The sequence below is a fragment of the Orcinus orca genome, chromosome 2, assembly GCF_937001465.1.
Source record: "Orcinus orca chromosome 2, mOrcOrc1.1, whole genome shotgun sequence".
NCBI lineage: Eukaryota > Metazoa > Chordata > Mammalia > Artiodactyla > Delphinidae > Orcinus > Orcinus orca.
In genome coordinates, this window is record NC_064560.1 from 12,394,057 (window position 1) to 12,406,998 (window position 12,942).

Below are 12,942 nucleotides of genomic sequence, written 5' to 3' on the forward strand. Positions count from 1 at the left end.
GGGGAGATCAAGTCTGGAGGGAGAGACAAAAACCATAGGGCAGGGTGATAGGGACTGTAATAGAAGTACGTACATAGAGAAGAGATGCCTGGCTTTACCTGGAAGGTTCTAGAAAAAGGCTTCACCTATTCTTCCACACCTATCTCACACTCCTTCGCTTGAAGTGATTTTTCCAGGTGGGTAGGAGGGCGGAAGAGCTGCATGCAGCGTGTGAATGCATAAAGTGTAAGCTACGCCCGTGGAACTCTGTGATTTGCTATGGCTGGAGCAGGAGGTGGGATCTGGTGAGACCACGTGGTGAGAATTTGTGTTGGGGCAGGGAGAGGGGGGAGTCTGGGGTGTGAGGGAGGAGTAAACAGAACCGGAAGAGAGGAAAGGGGCAGCTCAGAAGCCTCTGGATAAGCTACATATTCCCCTTTTCAGTCCAGGATGCAATTAAAAACAAGTTGAAAGTGGGATGGAATTTGTGTAGGCTGACCTCTTGCCGTCTCCATGGGCTAAATGCTGTCAATTATGGGATTCGGTAGCTTTTATGTTTAAATTTTAATAATCAAATGACAGCTGAGTCTGTGTTCCACCTGTGGCTGAATACATGAATTTATAAATTTGTAAATATGAATTTCCTTCTGAGAGGGGACAGTCGTCAGAGATTATAGCCCAGGTGTGATCAGTGTCAGGAAGCAGGGCAGCGTTGCTTGCCGTGGGGGCAGGTGGTCGCACAGACAGCCTGGACTGTAAAGGATCGGGGAAGGCTGGAGGGAGGGCACCGAGGTGACTCCTGGAAGCAAGGTCAGCGTTAGCAGGAAAGGGTGAAGGGGAGGTGGATGAGCCAGAACAAAAGAAGGGAGAGGGCACATGACTTGCTTTGGCCGGAAGGAGGTGTGGGAACAGGGGTGGTGAGAAGCAGGGCGCATCATGGAGGAGTGTTATTCCAAGGGGTTTGAGTTGCCTTCTGAATGGATGGGGAGCTTTGAACGTTGGGGCAGGATCGAATTCGTGTTTCAGAAAAAAGGTGAACGGGAGGGAGGAAAATCCAGAGCCAGAGAGGCCAGTTAAAAGATTTCTTGTATAGGGCTTCCCTGGTGGCGCAGTGGTTGAGAGTCCGCGTGCCGATGCAGGGGACATGGGTTTGTGCCTCGGTCCGGGAAGATCCCACATGCCGCGGAGCGGCTAGGGCCGTGAGCCATGGCCGCTGAGCCTGCGCGTCCGTAACTAGGGGAAATATAAAGTCCCGAAACAGAAGGAGGGCGGTGACACGGGGATGAAGGGGATGGATGAATTCAAGAGATGGTTAGGCAATAAAAGCTGTGGTCTTTAAGAAGGTTGAAGGCCGGAGAGATTAAGCAGAGAGAAGTGAAGACTGACATTCAAATGAAAATGACAATAGAGGTAGAGCAGGGGGAAAGCAGGAGAGAGAGTGGCTATCACAGAAGCCAGGCAAGAGTTTCAAAGAGAAAGGACTCGTTCCGCGTGCCCAGCGCTGCCCGGAGGCCAGGTGTGCAAAAGGCTAAAAAGGGAGGATTGGACAATTAGCTTTGGCAAGTAAAATGACCCTGGTAATTAATGAGGGTCATTTACTGGAACGTGGAAGCAGTTGAGAATGGGGGGTGAATGCAGACGTGGAGACAGTGGGTTTGTGCAACTTTCTAGAAGTTTGGCTGCGAATGGCCAGGGAGGGGTCGGGGAGTAGTTGGAGGGGGACATGGGGTTGAGGAAGGAATTTTTTAAAAGATGAAACTAGAGTATTTTTAAATGACGTCGATGGAAAGAAGAATGAGAGGGTAAAAGTACAACAGAGAGAAGAGATCATTGCTGAGAGACATCTACGGAGGCAGGAAGGGTTGGGGCCAAGGGCCTTGGTGTTCGCCAGTAACTGATGCCCATTGTAAACTTAATGACACTTCTTTTCAGACCAAGGTATAAGACTCAACACAAAATCTTTTCCTTTCCTTCCACTTCTCATTCCTTTACTTTTCTAAACCCACTGTTCAGCCTTTCACATCTTCAACTACACCACCACCTCCCCTTCTGAGGCTCTCATGTAACCAGTACCCACTGTTCCCCGGCCTTGCTCAGGGATTGAGCTGTGCCATTGGAGACAAGCTGATCCTTGCCTTTAGGTGCTATGCCCTCCCTCTACCCATCCTTTCCCTCGGATCTAATTAGCATCCTTAAAAAAAAAAAACTTATTGGTTGATTGATTGAAGTACAGTTGGTTTACAATGCTATATTAGTTTCCGGTGTATAGCAAAGTGATTCAGTTATATATATACATATATATATTATTTTTCATTTTCTTTTCCATTATGGTTTATCACAGGATATTGAATATAGTTCCCTTTGCTCTACAGTAGGACCTTGTTGTTTATCTATTTTATAGGTAGTCATTTGTATCTGTAATTAGCACCCTTTCTAACCACCCACTGCCGCTCTTTCCATCATTACCACTTTCCCCAACTCCATATTCCATTCCTCCTCGCGGTTCTCTAATTCACAGAGAACACAGTGGACTCCTGGATTTTTTTTCCCCTCTCCACTCTCTTGCTCACCCTGTCACTTAGCTTACCTAGCCTCACCTTTACTCCTTCTCATCAGAAGAGGGGACATTCTTCTTTGCCTTGACCCATCCTTCCACCCATTTGCCTGACTCCATCTCTTCCTCCTCCTTTTTTTTTTTTTGAATTTTTTTTTATTGGGGTATAATTGTTTTACAATGTTGTGTTAGTTTCTACTGTACAGCAAAGTGGAGTTCCATGTGCTATACAGCAGGTTCTCATTAGTTATCTGTTTTATACATATTAGTGTATATATGTCAATCCCAATCTCCCAATTCATCCCACCACCCCCCTTTCCCCCCTTGGTGTCCATACGTTTGTTCTCTACTTCTGTTCTCTATTTCTGCCTTGCAAACTGGTTCATCTGTACCATTTTTCTAGATTCCACATATATGCATTAACATACAATATTTGTTTTTCTCTTTCTTACTTCACTCTGTATGGCAGTCTCTAAGTCCATCCACATCTTTACAAATGACCCAATTTCGTTCCTTTTTATGGCTGAGTAATATTCCATTGTATATATGTATCACATCTTCTTTATCCATTTGTCTGTGGATGGACAGGTTGCTTCCATAACCTAGCTATTGTAAATAGTGCTGCAATGAACATTGGGGTGCAGGTGTCTTTTTGAATTATGGTTTTCTCTGGGTATATGCCCAGTAGTGGGATTGCTGGGTCATATGGTAATTCTATTTTTTGTTTTTTAAGGAACCTCCATACTGTCTCCATAGTGGCTGTATCAATTTACATTCCCACCAGCAGTGCAAGAGTGTTCCCTTTTCCACACCGTCTCCAGCATTTATTGTTTGTAGATTTTCTGATGATGCCCATTCTAACTAGTGTGAGGTGATACCTCATTGTAGTTTTGATTTGCATTTCTCTAATAGTTAGTGACGTTGAGTAGCTTTTCATGTGCCTCTTGGCCATCTGTATGTCTTCTTTGGAGAAATGTCTATTTAGGTCTTCTGCCCATTTTTTGATTGAGTTGTTTGTTTTTTTGATATTGAGCTGCATGATCTGTTTGTATATTTTGGAGATTAATCCTTTGTCCATTGATTCATTTGCAAATATTTTCTCCCATTCTGAGGGTTGTCTTTTCGTCTTGTTTATGGTTTCCTTTGCTGTGCAAAAGCTTTGAAGTTTCATTAGATCCCATTTGTTTATTTTTGTTTTTATTTCCCTTACTCTAGGAGGTGGGTCAAAAAAGATCTTGCTGTGATTTATTCAAAGAGTGTTCTTCCTATGTTTTCCTCTAAGAGTTTTATAGTGTCTGGTCTTACATTTAGGTCTTTAATCCATTTTGAGTTTATTTTTGTGTATGGTGTTAGGGAGTGTTCTAATTTCATTCTTTTACATGTAGCTGTCTAATTTTCCCAGCACCACTTATTGAAGAAACTATCTTTTCTCCATTGTATGTCCTTGCCTCCTTTGTCATAGATTAGTTGACCATAGGTGCATGGGTTTATCTCTGGGCTTTCTGTCCTGTTCCATTGTTCTATATTTCTGTTTTTATGCCAGTACCATACTGTCTTGATTACTGTAGCATTGTAGTATAGTCTGAAGTCAGGGAGCCTGATTCCTCCAGCTGCATTTTTTTTCTCAAGATTGCTTTGGCTATTTGGGGTGTTTTGTGTCTCCATACAAATTTTAAGATTTTTTGTTCTAGTTCTGTGAAAAATGCCATTGGTAATTTAATAGGTATTGCATTAAATCTGTAGATTGCTTTGGGTAGTATAGTCATTTTCACAAGCTTCCTTCTTCTTCTTCTGGGACCTTTCTTCATCAGCCTCTCTCTCTCTCTCCCTCTCTCTCTCATATGCCTTTAAGCATTTCCCTCTGGCCTTCAGATACAGCCAAGCCATCATTCTGGGTGGTGTCCCTTGACCCTGATCACCCCTGAAGTAATTACCATTCACTCTTCTTCAAATATCAACTAAAAGAAACCTGTATCTACTAGCCCCTTCTTCACACCCCTGTTGCTAGTTTTTCCTGTTGGTAAGGTCACCATGAGGTTCATCTTGCCCTCAATCCTTTTCAGTCTCATTCCTTCTTGAATCTTCTACTCTCTGTGGCAGGACTATGCCCCATGTCAGAGATGCCCTCTGCAGCAGTGCTTGCTTCTGATGTTTTGCTCACTCCCTCACACCTTCCCAAGCAATATCTGTCAATGGTTCCTTCTTCTCCATCTTTCACTTGAATGCCATTCTTGGGAATTCTCTTTATCCTTGGTCTTTGTTTTCTCTCTGGCTGACTTCAGACTCTCCCATAACTGGCACATCTGGTTACAAATGACTTCTGAACCTTCCCCCTGCTTCATGTTTTCCCTGAACACCACATCTGTAATATTAACTCTGTCCTCACCCTCAATTTCCATGTTACATGCACTGGGAAGACTTCTTTGACAGTCTCCTTCTGTCCCCTATGGTAATTAGGGGCTTCCTCTGTGCCCCCGCATACCTGGGACTATTTGCTCCCTGGAGGTCAAGAACTGTGTCAATCCTTTATTACCTTCATGTTAGCTCTCAAAAATATTTGCTAAAAAAAAAAAAAGCTTTACATTTTCATCAAATTCAGTGTCAGATCTTGAACTCATTACTCCTCACATCTGGACTTGGCTGTGTTCCCCACTTAAATGAATGACATTGGCATCTATCCCAGAGGACCAAGTGACAAATCTAGGGTCCTTCTCTACTTTCTCTTTTTGGTTTTTCTGGCCACGCCGCATGGTATGGCTTGTGGGATCTTAGTTCCCCAACCAGGGATTGAACTCTGGCCCTCGGCAGTGAAAGCATGGAGTCCAGGGAATTCCCATCTACTCTCTCCTTCATACCTTATATCTAGTTGGTCATTAGGTCTGTAGACATTCCTTCCAAAATTTACCCCCATCCCCTTTCTCTGCAACAACATTGTCACAGACTTAGTTGAGGCCCCATCATTTCCATAGATTCCTACTTCATTTTCCTGTCTCCACTCTCATCCCCTTCAAATCTAGCTTCCACACCCCTGCTATGGTTATTAATACCCTAATCTTACGTGCTAAAACCTTCAGTGGCTTCCCATTGCCTTCAGCATAAAATCAGGCTACCTCAAAATGTTCTGGGTGATTTTTATGTGCCGGGAGCAGCTAAGCACTTTCACATTTGCTGTCTCAAATTCTTTTCAGAAGAACTCTTCAAAGTAGGTTTTATTATCCTAGTTTTATAGATGAGACAACGAAGACCTGAAGCATAGAATTAATTTACCCACACAGCTAGTAAGCAGCAGAGCTCTGATTTGAACCAACCCCTATTCTGCACTTTACACCAGTCTGCCACTCCTAATTGAGGTGAACAAGCCCCCTCATAATATCACCCTGAATCTCTGTCTCCCTTCATTTCCTGCCGTTCCTGTCTCTATGCACCCTGGGTCCACAAACACCAAACTTTTTCCAGTTCCTCCATTACTCCAGGCTTCTCTGTGGTTACTTTGCTGTTTTTATTGCCATTTTCTCTTCCTCCAACTTGTTGAACTTCTGCAGATCCTTCAAGACCCTTGTCAAATGGCCCTTCTGTGCCATTGACACCAGGTATAGCAGAACTTGTTATAATTACGGTTGCCAGGTTATGTGGATTTTTATGCTTTTCGACTACCTGAAGATTTGACTTATTAACCTTTTTTCTTATGTGTTACAGTTATTTTGTTCACATTGCTCTCCTAGCATACTGTAGGTGCTCCAGGGAAGGGATCTGTTTAACTTCATTTCCCTACCTCCACAGCCGAACAAAATGTCTGGCATCTGAAAGGTGTTCCATACATGTTTATTAAATTAATGAATATATGAATTAATTGAATTGAATGGATGTCAAAACCAAGGGTTGAATTTTGTCAGTGTATATACTACATGCAAATTGCAAATAATCATTTAGAATACTGAGGTGGGGCTTCCCTGGTGGCGCAGTGTTTGAGAATCCGCCTGCCAATTCAGAGGACACAGGTTCGAGCCCTGGTCCAGGAAGATCCCACATGCCACGGAGCAACTAAGCCCGTGCGCCACAAGTACTGAGCCTGTGCTCTAGAGCCCGTGAGCCACAACTACTGAGCCTGCGTGCTGCAACTACTGAAGCCCATGCACCCTGTTCTCCGCAACAAGAGAAGCCACCACAGTGAGAAGCCCACGCACTGCAACGAAGAGTAGCCCCCGCTCACCGCAACTAGAGAAAGCACGTGCGCAGCAGTGAAGACCCAACGCAGCCAAAAATAAATAAAGTAAAATAAATTTATAAAAAATAAAATACTGAAGCAAGTCAAGTTGGTACAAAGGCCCTGCAGTATATGCTTTGATGGCTGTTTTCAATTGTTATGAATATGGCTTGATACGCATATAAATATAGCACCAAAACCTAAAATAAGAGAAATGGTTCATATAATGAGTAAAGCAAAATTGCTCTTTTTGATAGAGTAGGACTTGCTTTATTAGACATTGAGTCACATTTTTTGGGGGGTAGGGTGAGAAAGGTTGTAAATAAATCGGCATTTTTATGTATGTTTTGCTTGCTTATATAATAAAAATAATTATATAGTAGTATATCATTATTACATGGTAATCTATGGACATTTAATTTTTGCTTTGATCATACTGGGATCCATTTTCCTCACATTTAGAATCAAAATGTTTCACTAGATTTCACTGAGGAGGACTCTTGAGTATTTTCTTACCTTTAATCAAAATGTAATATTCCTCTCTTTCAGCTAGTCAATGGCAGAGACAAATTACTATGTGAGCTTGAGTTTGAAAAATCATTAGTGCAAGAAATGGTAAGGGGATTTACATTATTTCTTAATAAATTTGAATCCAGGAACTTAATCATGAAAGTTTTATAAACTTTATTTGTAACTATTTACTGTGAACTCTTCATTTCACCTTTATCCATAATCTAAATGCATGCGTAATTATAAACATTTTTTAATGATTGTTTTGGAGAAAACAATTTGAGTAGTTCTTTAATAAATATACATACAATGTAGAAGAGTCTTATACAAGAAAGAGTATTACAATTTAAAGCAGTGTACAAAATTTTTGTATTTTATTATAGGGATTAAAAAAACAAATATGAGAGCCCAGTATTTTGAAGGATTTACTATTTTTAGTTACAAATTGCCATAAGTGACAACAAAAAAGAGCCCAGCCAGATATTTTGGCATTCTGTGTTAGTCTCATAAGAAAACACTGCCTTTTTATGTTCTTTTAAGCGAACTTTCCAGACGGCTGGTCTTTTATTTTATCAGTTGACTACCCGCCCGCCCCCCCCCAGGCTCCCCGACTTCACCCCCCGTCCAGCTCATGGTGTCGTACTTTGGCTTTCAACTGATCACCACTACTATGTCTTTGTTACAGTAAACTGACTGTGTTTATTATAATCAAAAATAAAACACAGCTTGACTTGCGTTCTAAATGTGCTTGAAAAGAATATGATACTGTTTAGAAGAGAAAAGGTTGTTCATAGGAAATCAACACCACTTCAGATATTGAAACATTCCCTTTTTTACAGCTTGTCACACTTTGTGCCAAGTCATGACTGTTTCCCTAACTCTGTTTTGTTACTCTCAGCACCATGTGTTTTGGGTGCCTTGTCATAGAAATTAATGCAAAACAATGCTCTGGGACTACAATAAAGCCTTCTATGAAACCAACTTGGGAATGCAGGCCAGGAAAAAAATTATGGTTAGCTATCCACAGAAACCATGTGTTAACAAATGTGTTATTTTGAACTCTTTACTTTTAAACCCCTGGCGTATAAAAGTCATCTCCATGAACTGAGTATACGTGGTCGATTTCTGCCCCACCCCCTTCCTCTTCTGTCATTCCCCCCAGTCCAGGAGTTGCTTCTGAAAACAAACAACTAAATGTGCACATTGTCATTAAAATACAAAGTGTTTTTATAGAGTGGGAAGCAGATGTTAAACTGTCAGTTTGTTAGCAGTATCAGAGAAGAAATTAAACTACTCCATCAATGAGTTCGTGCCTATGCTAGGAACGGACTACACAGTTTGTGAATTACTTTGCCGCTCTATTTGAACTGTAAGCGGTTAACTGGTGCTATTATATTGCCCATGGGGAACCAATCATGTTTTATTTTGCTGTTTAGAAGTTGAGCACCACGCTTGTTGCCAAGCAGCAAGATCTTGCGTCGCAAACCTCACGACAGCACAAGAGCCTTCAGCGTGTTCAGAGCTGGTCTGGAGGCTCATATTTTCAGTAGAAGGAGTGTACTTAAGGTTCTTCTTAGGACTGGGTTTCCATGGCATAACTTTGGGCCCAACAAGATCACTATTTGGCACCCCCTTCCCCCCACCAAGGGATTCTGTTATTCACTTGGAAGGGAGGCTGGCTTTGTGGCTATTAGGGCTTTCTTTGTTGCTACAGTGCTTTTTTCCAGAAATGGAGATTTGTGATTGTGGCCAGATGGAGGAGTGGAAGAAGGTGGGGTTGACCAGAGTCACTTTGTAAAAATTAAAAGACGTGCTCCCTGAAGGGTTTTTGTTCCATGCTTGTCTATTACTGTTTTCAATACAGTTTATTTTCTGGACTATTAAGAGCCTAGTTTAAAAAGTCAAAGAGGTTGTAGTAAAAAGGCAGGATCAGTAAATATAGGTAAGCAATAAAGTATGGAACGATGTACCCTTAGTTAGTTTTAGTAGAAGCATATGAAATAATTTTGAATCTTTCTGTGATTCCTATGCTTGGTGGCTTTCCTTTATCCTTTTTTTTTTTTTTTTTTTTTTGGTCAAATTGAGATATCATTGCCATATAACATCGTATTAGTTTCAGGTATACAGCATAATGATTAATTTGATACGTGTGTATATTGCAAAATCATCACCACAATATGTCTAGTTACTTAATACCCATCATCACGTGAAGTTACACAGTTTTTTTCTTTTTCCTTTTGGCTGTGCAACACAGCTTGCGGCAGTGAAAGCATGGATTCCTAACCATTGGACCTCCAGGGAATGCCCGTCATAATTTTTTTCGTATCATGGGAACTTTTAAGATTTAGTCTCTTAGCAGCTTTCAAATATACAATACAGTGTTGTTAACTACAGTCACTGTGCTGTACATTACGTCCCCAGGACTTACTTATCTTATAACTGGAAGTTTGTACCTTTTGATCACCTTCACCCATTTTGGTCCCACCTCTACCCCCTGCCTCAGGCAACCACCAATCTGTTTTCTGTATCCATGAGTTTTTTGTTATTGTTGTTGTTGTTGTTTTTTAAGATTCCACATATATGAGATCACACAGTATTTGTCTTTGTCTATCTGACTTGTTTCACTTAGCATAATGCCCTCCAGGTCCATCCATGTTGTCTCAAATGGCAAGATTGCCTTCTTTTTTATGGCTGGATCATATTCCATTGGATAAATATACCACATCTTCTTTATCCATTCATCCATTAATGGACTTTTAGGTTGCTTTCATGTCTTGGCTATTGTAAATAACGCTTCAACGAACATGGGATGCATATATCTTTTCAAGATAGTGTTTTGATTCCTTTGGATAAATACCCAAAAGTGGAATCATATGGTAGTTCCATTTTTAATTCTTTGAGAAACCTGTGTATTGTTTTACATACCGGCTGCACCAATTTACATTCCCACCAACAAGTGCACAAGAGTTCCTTTTTTTCCACATCCTTGACAACACTTGTTACCTCTTGTCTTTTCAGTGGCAACCCATTCTAACAAGTGGGAGGTGATCTCTCATTGTGGTTTTGATTTGTATTTTCCCAGGGATTAATGATGTTGAGCACCTTTTCATGTACCTGTTGGCCGTTTGAACATCTTCTTTGGAAAAATGTCTACTCATATCATCTGCCCATTTTTTAATTGGATTATTTGGGGTTTTGCTATTGAGTTTTATGAGATCATTATGTATTTTGGATATTAACCCCTTATCACATATATGATTTCCATATATTTTCTCCCATTCTGTAGGTTGCCTTTTCATTTTGTTGATTATTTCTTTTGCTCTGCAGAAGTTTTTTAGTTTGATGCAGTCCCAAATTGTTTATTTTTTATTTTGTTACTTGTGCTTTAGGTGTCATATCCAAAAAAAAAATCATTGTCAAGACCCATGTCAAGAAGCTTTTCCCCTATGTTTTCATCTAGTTTTATGGTTTCCTGTCTTACATTTAAGTCCCTCATCCATTCTGGGTTAATTTTATGAGTGGTGTAAGATAGGGGTCTAGTTTCATTCTTTTATATGTGACTGTTCAATTTTCCCATCACCATTTATTGAAGAGACTGTCTTTTCTCCATTGAGTATTCTTGGCTGCCATGTCAAATATTAGTTGACCATATTCTTGATTCTGTTCCATTGGTCTAGGTCTCTGTTTTTAATGCTAGCACCATACTGTTTTGACTCTATAGGTTTATAATATAGTTTGAAATCAGGAAGTATGATTCCTCCAGCTTTATTCTTCTTTCTCAGGATTGCTTTGGTTTTGGGGGGACTTTGTGGCTCCATATAATTTTTAGGATTGTTTTTCTACTTCTGTAAAAAGTGCCGCTGGAATCTTGATAGGGATTATATTGACTCTATAGATGGCTTTGAGTAGTATGGACATTTTAACAATATTAATTCTCCCAATCCATGAGCATGAAGTTTCTTTCCATTTATTTGTATGTTCTTTGATTTATTTCATCAGTGTCTTGTAGTTTTCAGTGTAGAGATTTTTCACCCCCCTGGTTACATTTATCCCTAAATATTTTATTGCTTTTAGTGATATTGTAAATGGCATCATTTTCTTTTTACTCTCACAGATAATTCGTTGTTAGTGTATAGAAATGCTACTGATTTTTATATGTAGATTTTGTAACCTGAACTTTCATTGATCGTGAAGCTAACAAAAAAGAGGGTCCTTATCAGAAAACTACCATAATTGAACTCTTACCCTTAACTAATTTTCTATCTACTTCATCCCAGTGCACCTTATTTCTAGGAACAATCCAGACTTGAGATAGAAAGGAGTTACAAAGGTTGTTCTAGCCGCTCATTCTGAGGGCACAGCATTGAGTTATCTTTGCAGTGGGCTTTGATTCCGTTACTGGTTTCCTTGTTGCCTGAGTTCCCTCTGAGCCATGCTTCAAGTCTGTCCAGTTCTATTACCTGTAACATGCCAGCATTTGGCCATTCAGCTAGAAAACTGATATTTTGGTAACCCAGACATTTACTCTAATAAAATACATGTCTGAATTTCTGTGCCTAGGAACCATCACACATTTCCAGTGGGAATAGATAAATCCATGACCCAAGGGGAGAGTCTTTAGTGGTTATCCTATGTCCCATCATGGTATGTTGGCTGTGGGGTCAGATAACTTGTCTCTTCAGTTCCTGGGTCTTCCAATCAAGATAGACTTATTCAAGGAGCCTCAACTGCACCTAAACCTGATTTAAGTAATGAGATCCTGACTTCAAGCAGATGCCGTTATAGAATGAGATTTTTTGAGGCCTTGGATGAGGATGAATGTATTTTGCATGTGGGAAAAATGTAAAACGTTGGAGCCAGGGGGCAGATAGATGTAGAAAAAGCATTTGAGAAAGTCCAGTATACATTTACGATAAAAGCTCTCAGCAAACTGGGAATAGAAGGAAACCTTCTAAAGCTTATAATGGGCACCTACAAAACATAACCATTAGTACATTTGATAGTGAAAGCCTAAATGTTTTAAGTCTAGGATCAGAAAATGCGACAAGACTCTCTGTTCTTATCACTTCCACTAGACATTGTTTTTTAGGTCCTAGCCAATATAATATGCAAGAAAAAGAAAGAAATGGCATCCAGATTAGAAAGGAAAAAGTAGAACTGTTTTTATTCCCAGATAACCATGATCATTTATATAGGAAATTCTAAGGAATCTACAAAAAAACTACTAGAATTAATAAGTGAATTTAGCAAGGTTACAAAGATCAAAATAATGCATTTCTATGTACTAACAATGAACAATCAAAAATTGAAATTTTAAAAAACTCCAGTTGCGATAACATAAAAATATGAAATGGTTATGGATAAATTTGACAGAAAATGTACAAAACCATACAAAACACTGCTGAGAGAAACCGAAGACTTAACTAGATGGAGAAACATACTGTGTTCGTGGTTCAGAAGATGCATGTTATTAATCTGTCAGTTGTCTCTAAATTGATTTATAGATACAATACAATCCCAATCAAAATCCCGGCAGGTTTTTTTTTTTTAATCAACAAGCTCCTCTACAATGTATATGGAAATTCATGGACCTTGAATAGTTAAAACAATTTTGAAAAAGAACAAGCTGGAGAAAGCACTCACACAACCTGAATTCAGCACTTACTTTAAAGGCACAGTAGTCAAGATAAAGTGA

At 40.0% G+C, this 12,942-nt stretch overlaps 1 protein-coding gene across 1 annotated transcript in view; it reads left to right on the top strand.

Annotated features, from left to right (window-relative positions):
• Nucleotides 1–12,942, top strand: part of C2H10orf67 (chromosome 2 C10orf67 homolog) — a 92,971-nt gene that overhangs the window by 34,910 nt on the left and 45,119 nt on the right. The window contains exon 7 of the mRNA XM_049705367.1: nucleotides 7,287–7,352. Coding sequence (XP_049561324.1) covers nucleotides 7,287–7,352 — 66 coding nt within the window. The remainder of the gene's footprint in view (nucleotides 1–7,286; nucleotides 7,353–12,942) is intronic.